The sequence below is a fragment of the Lissotriton helveticus genome, chromosome 5_1 (assembly GCF_964261635.1).
Source record: "Lissotriton helveticus chromosome 5_1, aLisHel1.1, whole genome shotgun sequence".
Lineage (NCBI taxonomy): Eukaryota > Metazoa > Chordata > Amphibia > Caudata > Salamandridae > Lissotriton > Lissotriton helveticus.
In genome coordinates, this window is record NC_136065.1 from 133,728,134 (window position 1) to 133,742,114 (window position 13,981).

General features: G+C 40.6%; 1 protein-coding gene across 1 annotated transcript in view; it reads left to right on the forward strand.

Annotated features, from left to right (window-relative positions):
- KCNT1 (potassium sodium-activated channel subfamily T member 1) overlaps positions 1 to 9,309 on the forward strand; it is a 739,470-nt gene extending 730,161 nt beyond the window's left edge. Inside the window, exons 31-32 of the mRNA XM_078640347.1 lie at positions 3,844 to 3,928; positions 7,370 to 9,309. Of these exons, the coding sequence (XP_078496473.1) occupies positions 3,844 to 3,928; positions 7,370 to 7,493 (209 nt within the window). The 3' untranslated portion in view covers positions 7,494 to 9,309. The remainder of the gene's footprint in view (positions 1 to 3,843; positions 3,929 to 7,369) is intronic.
- The last annotated feature ends 4,672 nt before the right edge of the window (positions 9,310 to 13,981 follow it).

The following is a 13,981-nucleotide window of genomic DNA, read 5'->3' on the forward strand; positions in this document are numbered from 1 at the left end:
CTGGAACACAACAACCTTCTGGACCCCTCCCAATCTGGATTTTGAGCCAACACCAGTACCGAGACGCCCTGATCACAATCACTGACAACATCAGGGCCATCCTGTATCACGGTGAAACAGTAGCACTCATATTTCTGGACCTGTCCGCTACCTTCGATACCATATAACATCACATCTTGATCAAAAGATTCCATCACATTGAAATTCAGAGAGACTCCCAAATTGATCGCTTCATACCTTCCCGGAAGAACACAGAGAATGCGTCTCCCACCGTTCACCTGGAATCCTAAGATCATATGCGGCATTTCCCCAGAATCATTCCTCAGCCCCACCCATTTCAACACATACATGACCCCATTAGCCGACACGGTCAGATCACATGAACTTAACATCATCTACTACGTCGATTGTACCCAGCACATCCTCTGGCTGTCAGAAGACCCCTCCACCATAAGAACCAACTACCACAGCTGTATGATAAATGTCCCTGACTGGATGAAGAACAGCTGTCTCAAGCTCTACTCAGACAAGACAGACGTCCAAATCTTTGGGAACAACACATGGAACGACGCATGGTGGCCTGCTAAACTTGGCCCGTCCCCCGTCCCAACAGACCACACCCACAACCTCAGCATCATCCTGGACAACAAGCTATCTATGAAGAAACAGGTAAACGATGGAGTAGGAGCCCTCAATCCGCCATATTTATGATGGATGGTGCCAAGGCTTTTTTATGTCTGTTACCACCAGTAAAAAACCTTGCGGTAGGGGGCAAGAAAAAAAAGCCTCCAGGGGCGGGAGCATTAGTTTTTCATTTTTCAAAGAGACAAAATTCCACATTTCCTTTCCCCCAAATGTGTGCTGAGCCCTCCTCTTATCTATAAGGAGATGAATGTATTGCATATGTTCCCTATAAGACAACAAATGGCTGCATGAACTTTGGATCCTGTGGTGAATGGCAAAGGGTGATCCCTTGTTAATTGGAGCTCTACCATGGTGCGATACAATTAAGGAAATGTTTAATCCTTCATTTGCCTCATGCATAAAAAAATACAATTGTTCTTGCACTCATTTGAGTTGCTTATGTAATCATCTGCAACTAGTCGTGGCTTCTAAAAAATTATGGAAATATTGATTTGCAATGGAGAGATTCTTAAGGATGAGTTATCATTTTAGTGACCCGCAAAAAAAAATGGCTGCCTTCGTAGAAAAACAATATTGGGTATTAAGATGTTGATGCAGAGAGGTAAAAGCTCACGTGTTCCTTGGCGTCGGTTCCAATCAGGAGCTGAACTATGCTACGATGCGAAGTCCTGCATTGAGTTGTGTCATGTTGGTTCTAATCAGGAGCTGCGAGGGCTGTGGTGTGAGGGCCTACATCAAGTTGCAGCATGCAGTGGCGGTTCCATGAAGCCACCTATCAGGAGCAGTGAGGGGCTGTGATGTGAGGTTCTTCATTGAGCTGCATCGGTACCGATGAGGCTGTGGATCAGGGGCTGCAAGGCAAGATCCTGCGTCAAGGTAAACAGTGCAGCATCTGATTAGATGTAGCCCATAGTTAGGCAGGGAGGAGTACACTCTCATGCCAGCCGAGATGAAGGACTTAGGGGTCACCTACTAGGGATGAGGTCTCATTCCAAGAAGAGGCCAGCGGCAGTACTCAGGCAGGTCCAGTTGCATGTCCAGCAGGACCATCAGCAGGTTAGCTGGACAGTTACAAGAAAGCCTCTGAAGTTTGTTGTGTCCCCGTAGCTCACATTAGGAGCCACTCAGGTTAGACTGGGATGAAGGCAAGAAGGTCCAGTATTCCTTCTCAGACAGCAAGGCAGTCCTTCTAGCAACAGGGTGATCTTACGGCAGCAGGGCAGCCCTTCTTCTGTAACTTCCACAGCTCCAGGTGTGTTCTGATGAGTGCTTCTGGAGATCCAATATGCATTCCTGGTACCAGCCTTTCTGTGGTAAACTCCCTGTTGTACCCCCACATTGGGTCTGTAAAGTTCTTCCCCTTTCACTGTCAAGGCTCCAAACTGTCTGGGGTGACAAATGACAGGGCAGGCCTGATGTAAGATTCCTTTGTCTGTACAGGAGGTAAAGCCCTTTGAAATGTAAGTGGGGCTGGGTACAGCTCTTCCAAGACATCCTGCCAGGATTACCCATCCTGTCCACACCTAAGCCCCCTTTGTGTTACTGTCTGGAAGCAATAGACAACCCATAACAATAGATCCATTCACAATCATGTGACCCAGGACACTGTCAGAAGGCACAAATGATTAGGACAAAAAAATGATACCTTTCTGGAAGTGGTATTTTCAGAATTGTGACTTAAAATTTGGTTTCACCATTAAAGAGGATTTCAAATTGCAGTTAATTTGACGGTAAGCACTATATTTCTATCTGCTCCCAATCAAATGTTGTCACTTATTAAATGTAATAAGGTAACCCAGTGTTAGTGGTACACGTAGTACCATTTACTAGGGATTTACAAGTAAATTGCATGTGCCACCTAGGTGTATGCCAATTTTGCCATCTGTGAAGGATAAAGCACAATCATTTTAGCACTGGATGACAGTGGTAAAGTGCACAGAGTCCCAAAACTAACAAAAAAGGAGAAGTGAAGGCAAAACGGTGTGGGGTAATACCACGCCAAGGATGTCAGGTCTAACAACATGTATATATTTTATGCATGCTTATATATATTTGATATAAATTACCACAAGTGCAACTGCTCAGGAGAGAAACACAGACATTTGACATTTTTGAGAGTTCCTTCAGTTTAGCATCCATCTTATTAACATAAATCTATCAGTCACTAAAAAGGAAAAAATTTGGAAAATGTACATCTTACAATAGTCAGGTATATATACCAAATGCTTAAATATTTGAACAGAGGACACCCAAAGTACAATTACAATTGATTGCCATTGGATTCGAGAGCAACTTTCTGTTAATGTGAGTGGAATGTGCTGCTAAACATTTGACTAGTGGATTTTTATCAAGTGGAGGAATACCACATTGATCAGGTAGTTATTTAAAAAAGAAGCAATGATGCAGAGATTATACATGTTTTAGGGCAATCCATATTTTAGGTCACCAGCTTTCACTATCACAGAGATACTTCCATTAAGTAGCAAGTAACGTGTTAGTAGATGAGCAATTTAAATCACCTATATGCCAATTTAGCTCTATGGTACGTATTTGCTTGTCTCGCTCTGCTGCTGAGTATTGTTTTACAAGTATAAACTATTATTTGCCAGTTATGACTCGTATGATAATATACCAGTCATTCAGCAAACCAAAACAATCTTCAAAGAAGTATTACAGCTTTAATGTTTGCATGACATAGCACTCACAGCCAATACGTATAGCTTACAGTAAACTAGCATGACACAGATAAATGCTGTTTCCTAATAATATAAGGCTTTCCCATCTGTACCTCCTGCATCAGAGAGAGCATTAAATTCACAAAAGATATGGGAGATACCCTAAGGCATCTCAAATGTATCCCACTTGATTTACACTGAGACTAGTCTGATGATGGATGGATCCCTTCAAGGTGCACTTGTTCAAGTCCATGAGAATTTCAATGGAGAGCATCTCAAAGGTATGCATGTGAAAATTAAAAGATGAGGGTGGCTAGTGTAAATCTGGAATTCTTTGGGTGTCAACTAATTGCTTTAGAGTAAATCATTGAAAAATGGTCCATCAGACTTTAAATTAATAGAGGCATTTAATGAATGTCATTTCATGTATCAAATTATCCATACTTAAAGGAGGAAGTGATGCACACTTAGAGATGTGTGAATTGTGCCTCCACTTGGTCCTTACTTCTATTCTTTCTTGTAGATGAAATGAACGACCATCAGAACACATTGTCCTATGTCCTCATCAATCCACCTCCAGATACGCGGCTGGAAGTGAACGACATTGTGTAAGTATTAATTTGAATATTAGGCCTTTGGACAGACTGAATGCCCCAGACATCATATGAATCGGACTGATTATTTGTTCAATGTTTTTAAAACATCTTATGCATATGTGGAGGTCAGAACTAGAAGATGATAGTTCTCCTCCCAGGTGACAAGAACAATAGAAAAAAAATGGAATAGACCACAAAGGTGCTGTACGACCTTGAACACTTTCCACTAGCCCTTTTAAGATTCACAATCATCATCACAGTTTATTATTCAAACATCTTTCATAGTTGTAAGTGCTCTCCAAGGTGATTTGAAATTGGACATTATGGAGCTGTCAGAAAATACATCTCCAGAGAGAAGACATTGCTTTTGGTCAAGCTCTATCCCCTGCTTGTCTTTTCATGACTCTTAGAAGCAGTAAGTGAACTCAAACCATCATTTCGGAATGCCTTATATGTGTATTTCAAATAGAGGTGAGCACATGACCACATGTCTTCTTTACTATTCCATTTGTGCTCATGGGCATCTAGAGAAGAACAGATGTCCTTGTTTGGAGACTAGTCTAGGTCCTGGCAAAAAGTATTTTAATGCCAATAAACACACTGCTTACACCAGAGATTGTAACAGAAAACATTATTCAGGATTGGCACAATCATCATAAAGCTACACATCTGTACCTGTTTGTCTTGCTAGGGGGAGCTGTGGTTGCAGCTGAGGAAGAAACTCCACTGGCCATGCCTGACCCATGCAGTGTTTCTCCATTTCTAAGGACTAGTTTAAATTATGCTGATCTCTTCCCTCCCCCCCCCTCCCAGTGATGGTGTGCTTGTAAAATAGTACCAGCTTGGAAACACTGGACATTAAGCAAGAGATAATATACCCCTTTAAAGTTGGATCAATAACAGTTTTCATTTATGTCTGTTCATTGGACTGTAGCTCTAGTATGACTTGAGAATGATGGCCATCCATGCCTTGTTGGATCTCTTTCTGACTGACTAATGTCTTTCCCTATTGATGGCAGTTGTATACTAGATGAATGCACATACTCATTTGCCAGTATGCCTGTTCGGGTGACCTACTACGCAACCTCTCTTTGCATAGTGCTTTACCTGCACATTACTCTATTTCCCCATGTGGACAGAACCACCTTTATTGTCTTCGCGCCCTGGTTTCCTTCCCCAAAACAGTGGTTCTCTGATAGTCCAGTTCTCTAGCAACTTCATTTTACCCCTGCTATACTTAAAACTTCACCTGCCACCTTTCTTGTCTTGTGCTTGACATCAACGGATAACTAGTGTTTCCTTGCCTGCTGTTTTTCTGTCTACCATCTTCTTGCAGCTTACCACTCATTTAACATAACATCATCATCATTCAGTGGATAAGCCTTTTTGTTTAAACTATTTTCTTTTCTCTGTCCCATCTAACCCCTCACACCGAATCCCTTAGCTTACACCCTTAGCTTAACCCCTTACCATAAGCCTTCACTGCAACCTTCTAGCCATAACCTAACCCTTATGCTCTTACACGTAGTGCCTTACTCCTTAACCTTTCCCTGGAACTCCATACCCATTCCCCTTAACCCCTTATATTTACCATGACATTTAATCTCTTATGATTCAACTCTGTTTTGTAACAACGTCTCTTTAACCCCATACAAATCCTTCTTTCCTTAACATCCTTAACCTCATGCCAACTTGTGCTCTTACCCTTAACTAGTTACCCACATTTCATTACCGTTAAATTTAACCCCTACCCTTATTACCGCCTTGCTCCTCAAATTCATACCCTTTCCTTTACTCACATCACAGATTATACCTACCCCAACCCTATCCTTTATAACATTATGGCCATAATATTACTAATATACTTAGCACTATGTCACTTACAATGCAATAACAAATGTTGGGTAGGTCTACGATGAAAATGCAATCCACAAGGAAATGTCCAAAAGGAAATGGAATGATGATATGTTACCCAGGTATTAACGAGAGGATGTCTGGTGACAATACAGAATCCACTTTAGAGAGTCATTATCTACTAATTTCACTCCATAGATAGATTGAAAGGTCTCCCCTTTTCACCAAGTGTTGTGGGGTAATGTTACAAAGAATGCCTCAATTGCCCTGAAACTGGAACACTTTGAACCGGTCACTGATAGTCCTCACCAGTCAAGAGATATCTGCATTTAAATTGCAGTTGGATACTGACCTGAAACATAGGTCCCAGCCCTTACTAGTCCAGTCTGGTGGATTCCTCTGCTGGTTACCCCTTGTTCTGTAGATGCCTTGCCAGCTAAAAAGCTTAATGGTGACCAGACATTTCCAAGACACAAACTCACAGGACCACAAACCCATCTTTACAGGGAAACCATGGAACACTTATAGCAAATTTGACCCAATGTTGCATTTGTTACATTTCTGCATTCTGTCTGAACCCTCTGCTATAATGACTGTCCAGAAAAAAAAAACAATTAAGTACATGGCCCCCGAATCGTACATTGGCAAAAGGACCCAATGCTTAAAGAGACTACTTTTTAGCCATCAAGCTGCAGGCTTGATGGCTAAAAAGTGATGAGGTTTTACTCTCAGCCCCACAAATTGCCATAATTTTGGGAGGTGTGGTTGTCTGTATGTTAAAAAACAGGTAATAGCTCTGACTATACATTGAGGGCCCGATTCACAGAACTAACTGAAGACAGATTCCTAAACTTACTACCATTTTGGTATTCACAGAAGGCAGTTACTCATTTTGGTATTCACAGAAGGCACGTACTCATCAATGAGTAAGTGCCTTCTGTGAATACCAGAATTAGTAAGTGCCCTTACTCATTTTGGTATTCACAGAAGGCACTTACTCATCCATGAGTAAGTGCCTTCTGTGAATACCAAAATGAGTAAGTGCCTTCTGTGAATACCAAAATGGTAGTAAGTTTAGGATTTTGTCTTAAGTTAGTTCTGTTAATCGGGCCCTGAGTTTATAGTGTTTCTTTGCATGAAATGTATTGTTATGTTCTCAGTCTGAGCTGTCCGACTTCACTACCCCTTGAGAGGAGACATGCAACTAAAGAAAGTATCTTGCTTATTGTGCTATGACCTATAGGAAAGGACTCACACTTAACACCAATAAGATGATTGAAGTTAAGGATTGGTTTTGTTTTGTTTTGTTTACTTCTATGTGTTTGGAATGTCCTCCATGAAGAAGGTCAACAGGTCCAAGATTTGTTGTGCAATGAGGTATTGCAGTTGTTCACACATGAAGCATAGTTATGCCTAAATATCTGTTGCATAATTGTTTTATTTTTCAAGACATAACCGATGAACACAACTCTAGCTATTTGGTGCCTAACCACAATGATAGATAATCAAGCAAATGTATTTCTTGGTGCCTGTTAATGGACAGATCTTGACTTGCCACTGTATGATATTTTTTCATGTTCCGCTTGTATTGTTTTCCAGATATTTAATCCGATCGGACCCACTAGCCCATGTCTCCAATGACTCCCATAGTCGAAAAAGCAGCTACACCTACAAACCAAACACAGCTGTGAACCCTGAAACCAGAGATGAGACTCAGCTATGAACCCAGGTTTGGAAGGGGACCATCAACATCCCTTGTCAACAGGTAGTCTCTGGACTGTTAGTACGTGGTATTTAATGAAATAGAATACCAACAGTATTAAATATAAACTGAGGAAAGCATGGATTCAACGTGGAAAATAGTCTACTTGGAAAAGTCAAACACACTGGTGAAAAGAATTGCCAGAAGTCCTCTGTTTACATGTTACTGTCACTGGACAGAAACTGTCTCTATATGACACTTTTTCAAAGAAGCAGGTTAGAATATCGTAAGAGCAAATGCAACAAGCTTGAAGAATTGGTGGCAAAACGTATCCTGGGGAATCTGGGATATGCTTTCTTTCCCCGATCGACGCTGTGGAACTTCTGAAGACTGGATCATGATCAAATGGCTTGAGTTGGATCTTTGTCAGATGGCGAAGGAGGGGCGATGGTGGTGCATGAGACCCTATTTTATATGACTTGCTTGACATTTGTACCTTTCTTAGAAAAAAAAGGCATACATTGGCCGGACAGCCAACATTTTAATATTTTCAATATCCAATGGACAACTACTGCTGATTTAAAAGCTAATATAATCCTGGTTTGATAAGCTGCCATGCTAAATATTTTACAAAAAGGCATGGGATGTCTGGTACCTTTGAATTAAGCAACTGCATATTTTTCATAAATACCAGAAGAAATTTAAAGAGGGAAGAGAGAGCAGTCTTCTTTTCCAAGTTTCTGCTCTAATAGCCCCATCCTCGCGCTCACATGGTTGTATCCCAAAGATCCCTGTGTTTAACGTGCTCTTAACTCCCTCCTGTTTTTTATTCTCTGTGGTAACATCGCACACACCCCACTAGATCTAATTCTCTCATCCCTGAATCCTCTGTGTGACTGCTATGCCCCCATGTATGTACCTAGATAGTTCTTCAATTAAATTTCTCATCTTCACCAAGACCTTCCCATATTCACTAAATACCTCTCTAAACTCAAATTCCTCATCCCATTGGCATGCTTGACATTACATCTTACTAGATTCATATCTGTTCTACTCTGTACCTTACAGCCTCTGGATACAGCTGTCCATTTTACACCCAAGATGGATGTTCCCGGTGCACTGCAATAGCATATAACCATCGGATCATGGGACAATGATAACACAAGGTTAACTGTTAATTGCTTACACATTTACATTTGCTGTAATATGAGTTTGCAAATTAATTCATATAGATTTGTGCCTTTTGACCTCTCTCAAGGAGCTCCTTACTGGTTTCTTTGACTACATCTTCAAAAACCTTCTCCCAAATTAAACATTCCCTCTATTCCCTATAGTCCTAGTTTTCCCCATCATCCACATATCCTAGTGAGAGCCATAGTATTCCTATGAGGCATTGTGAAAGCACATCTTCACTTATGGGCAGAAGCACTTTACTTTGGACAATAATTATCTGCCATATATTGTTCTTTTGTATTAATATTGTTAATCTTCTTGGAATATAATGTAAATACTTGAAAAGAATCCTGAAGCATTGTTGTGTACAGAACTGAAGACAGGAGAAGAAGCCAAAAGCATGATTTTTTATAGGACACATCTACAGCGTTCATTCTCAGTAAAGGTGCTGAGGGCATTAGCTTCACTGCATTTGCATATTGCTGGTAATAAACATCCAAAGACACCTCACAGTAGACAGCATAATTATCCGAATGAACCATGTGGACACTGTGGCATACCATTTATTTATCAAATGTTGTTTGTTTATATCACCAACATCATAGTAGGGGGTATCAGAGAACTTATCAAATCAAATAAAATTATGTAATGCTTCAGAGAATTGAAGGGGGCAAATATGGGGTTGGGTGATTATGTAGCTACAATTTATCAGGAATAGAAAATGGGGAAATAAAGCTTATGGAAGCATTTCTGTATAGCTATAGTAACTTTGGAGTATTAATTCCATTGCCCTGGTTTAGAGTTTGGCATATATGTTATTCTGTCACAAATGTGACAGATTTCCAGTCTGCATTATTAGAAGTGCATTATATCCTATCGCTCTTGTAATGGGGATGCCATCCTGTCTCCTTTATTACAAGTGTGTTAAGGGGCTTATTACGAGTTTGGCTGTCCGACTGCCATTGCGGAGGTCGGGAGAATGCCACCATGCCGACGGCATCCCAACCGCCGCATTACGAGGTCACAGATTGAGCCTGAAGGCAGTGTTGCCACACTGCAGCACATGCACTGTCGTGCACGCACTGTTGGCAGCCACCATGTCATGCATGGCACCCAGTGGATGCACGACTGTGTAGACATGGGGGCCACAACATGTGCCCCCAGCTACAATGCCCAATCGGCAAAAGCACCTAAGGGTCCTGTTTGGGGCACCTTCCCTGCCTTTCTGCCAACCTTTTCATGGCAGGGCCCCGCCATGAAAAGGTCCGCATAAATCCAACTTCTAATTGGCGTGGTGGTGCAGGCATCAGCACTGCCTCCAAACCTCCCCGCCTTCCCCACCACCACCACAGGATCCAGCGTCTTGGTGGTGGTGGTTATCCTATGCTGGTCTGATCACCATGTTTGTAATCGGGCAGTTGGAGGGCCTACTCGGCAGCGGTGTTCTTGATGGCACGGCGGTCCCCAGACCACCAAACTCTTAATCAGTCCCTAAACCCTATAGCATCTGTAATAAGGCACAGAGTGTATCCATCAAGTTTGCAACAGAGTATCCGATTTGTCAATCTCTAAATCAGGCTCTAAGTCGTTTGATTTTTATCTGATTAGTGATAATACTAATGTTGCCTTCTTAGTCAATTTTAGTGTATATCCCGTTTTACAAATTTACAATGAAACAGTGATACCTTCAATATAGGTTTTTCGCAATGGTAGAATATTGACAATCAGAAAATTTTGGTCTGGGTTTTGACATAGGTTGTTAATAAAGCCATGCACGTGGAAGCAGATATTCCAAATTGCACCATTGTGGAAATATTCCAAATTCAGTCATTCTTTATACTGTAAACATGTCACCTTTGGTTCATGCAATAAGAAGACCCACATACACATGCAACGTATTTACAATTATGTTCCTTGCTTATGATAGGTCTAAAACCATCATATGGCTGCCCTTAGTTTAAGAGACATTTAAGATTGTGCTTTCTGGCTTAGCCAGTCTTAGATGAATAGAGACAGTTAAGTATAGAGGTGGTATGCAAAACAGAACTGTAGAAGTTCTATCATCTTCTATAAAGAGCTGAATTTGTAGAAAATGATTAAACAAACCATGCATGCCTTCTATAATACTTAATCATGTAAGTGAATGTACTGCTTCATATCAGAGATGTATTAAATGTCCACCTTGCATATTTTGACATGTAGGCATGGCTGGATTTCTATATATACAAATGATGCCCTTGAAGAGTGCCAAATATGAAACATCTATGACTTTTGATGCCCTATTCTTGAGATGAAGACACAAATTCAAGCCAACATTGTGCATTAATCTTGAACTTCTGATATCCTCTTGATTTTCTTTTACCTGGGATGTAATCATTCCATTACTCAATTTGGTAAAAAAGTAGGCAAATTGATTGGATGTTGGTGAGGAAAAAGGATTTAGGTAGATCTAAGAAAAATATTAACAGTAGGGCATTTTAAAGAATGCGAAACCCACACCTCATGAAGGGGCTCTGGTACAGACATGCTAACACCAGAGGAGAGCACCCTTAGACTTAAATATAGTTTGCTTGTGGGACAACAAAGAACACTGTGTAGCAATTTGCTAATGTACCTGATGAATGACTCTTCTAGAACAATGCAAGATGATCTGTTGTGGTCAAACTGAGCTGAAAATGTTTAGCTCACAGTGTAAACAACTGTAGATTGTGGATGAATGGCTAAACTAGATAGTGTTTTTCAAAATATCCTACAGTACACTAGGATATTCAGGAATCAGACTTAAATATCTCTTTAGTACTACCAGTATAAGATCATGTGTTCTGGGCCACTTGTGCATCCCCACAAACAGATGCCAACATGTAGGTCTGTTACCAAAACATTCTGTTAGATGTTCCTACTGTACAAAAGACCAGAACGTTTTAACCATGTAGTGATATATTATAGTTATTGCCACTTATCAATATGAATGTTAAGTCAAAGGTATGGCATTTTTATAGTGGTCGGAAAATCTTGTATTCAATGCATTCTTTGTATGGTCATAGCCTTTGTTTAGCACTCACTTTTTTTTTATTATATGACGAATACATTCTTTTTACGTTTCAACGACAAATTGTTGACTATTCATCATTTTATTGTTTTCATATTGTCTGATATGGTCAATGTTAACAGTTCTCTTTTGTGAGCTGTGAACTGTGAATTGGAGTATGGTAAATATTATACAATAAAAAATATTTTATCCTAGTAAATCCTCATTCATCCCTGTACTTGACCGCAGCTTGAGATATTCAAATACGTAACTCACCGGAGGATGAGTAGAGGAGCGAGAGATTAAGCTCACTTGGCTTCTTGGTAGCTGAATAGGCTGACAGAAGCTCCTCCCTATTCAGTTAGAGAAAATGTGTGGTGTATCAGAGGAAACAAGGTGTCTGTGCAGTGCAGAAAACTACTGACAACCAATGGCTTTCTGTACTTAAGTACCTACTGAAGTTGACTGTGGTCCAGCATGCGCTCATTTCTGAGGTATAGTCCTTACCATGTTTTGCTTTGCTTTTTTATTCATGCAGACTTCTGATCATTTTGCTGCTTTCAAAGCATTAAAATGTATGTTTTAACTATAATGAAAATTCAATGGGTGCATAATAAATACCTCACCAAAATGTAAGCATGATAAGAATATTTAAAATTGTCCATTGATTTTGTTAAAAAAAAAAATCCTCCATAGGATTTAATGCACTCTGAAAGGAAAGTGGTACGAGTAGGTAGGCAGACCTAGGTTTTATCCGTGGGAATTCAGTGTTTGTGAGATAATTGTATTCATATTTTGAAGACCAATTGATGATGTTGCAACAGCTTTCACAAGTTACCTCTTATATTGCGTATGTATTTATTTGTATGGAAACCATAATCTTATACACGACTCATGAATTTTTGTGTAATGAAATTCAGACTAATTCTCATTCACAAGAACTGATGACATCCGCCAATATTCAGGCCATCGCAAAGAATTCTTCATGGTAATTAAAAAAACTAATACAAACAGAAATATTCAAAGAGGTGTATAAATTTGTGTAACCTCGGATATCAAGGGGCCGATTCCAATTCGGTATTAAAAACCCTACGAATAGCTGTGCGGAGCACATTTCCCGTACGAATCGTACACCTTAAACGTTCCCGTACGTACGATGAAGTACGATTCGAACCCAAAGCAGATCTCGAATCGTACGAAAGACCATACGACTTAAAAATCCGTACGAATCGCATTCGGAACACGCAGTACGCGACGTCCGTACAGATTGAAGCAGCTTTTTCCGACCCAGCAAGTACGATTCGTCACGTCAACACTCCGTACAACTCTTTTTCTATGGGAGCTCAAGATGTCCGTAAAAGCTGATTTCGACTCTAACCGCGTACGAAACGGACCCCCCGGGTACGCGAGTACACCCCAAGATTGCAGGGGTATGTTGCGTAGGGATATGGCGCATAGGAGTACGTTGCATAGGGGTATGGTGCATAGGGGTATGGTGCATAGGGGTACGGTGCATAGGTGTACGGTGCGTAGGGGTACGGTGCATCGGGGTACGGTGCGTACCCCCATGATTGCAGGGGTACGGTGCGTATGTGATTGTGTGGCTCTCCGTACGAATTGCTCATACGACGTTTTCCGTACGAATCGCGTTCTCGTTCCCCGGTCAGGATCGTTCTTGTCAGGTCGTTCAGCATGTTTACGATTTGTACGGTTCACGGTGAGGGTCCGTATCGTACGGATTTTCCCTTGCTTTTCTTACGGTACGCAAAGATTCAGACGGATTTGTACGATTCGTACGGAACGGGCTACGAATTCGAATCGTCGTACGGATTAGTTTCCCGAATCGGAATCGACCCCCAAGTGTTGGTTCATGAGTGCCAGATGTATGCTAGATTTTCAGTATAATCATTGTATAATTTTAATGCCAGGCACCACTGATGTAAAGAGATTTAATGCAATTAATTAACTATTGGGTGTCCAAACTTGGATGTACCACAGTGCAAAAACCATTGGAAAATCATTTCAAGTTAAGTTTAGCAAATCATTTGCTTTAATTGAAAAGAAAACAAGTGTTTATAAAGGGCCACCTATTAGAGATGTTTTTTGTCACAAGCAGTGTTAGTATTCAGAAACTTAGCACATACTTTCTGGACTGTGTTTGATATTTCATATCTTATTTAAATATGTGTGTGTACATATATTAAATAAAACAAAGTATTTTAAGACACTGTTCAGGGGATCGTATATAACTTAATTGTTATCAATTTTACAAGTACATTCCCAATAGATGAGTGTTGTGTTGCTAGTG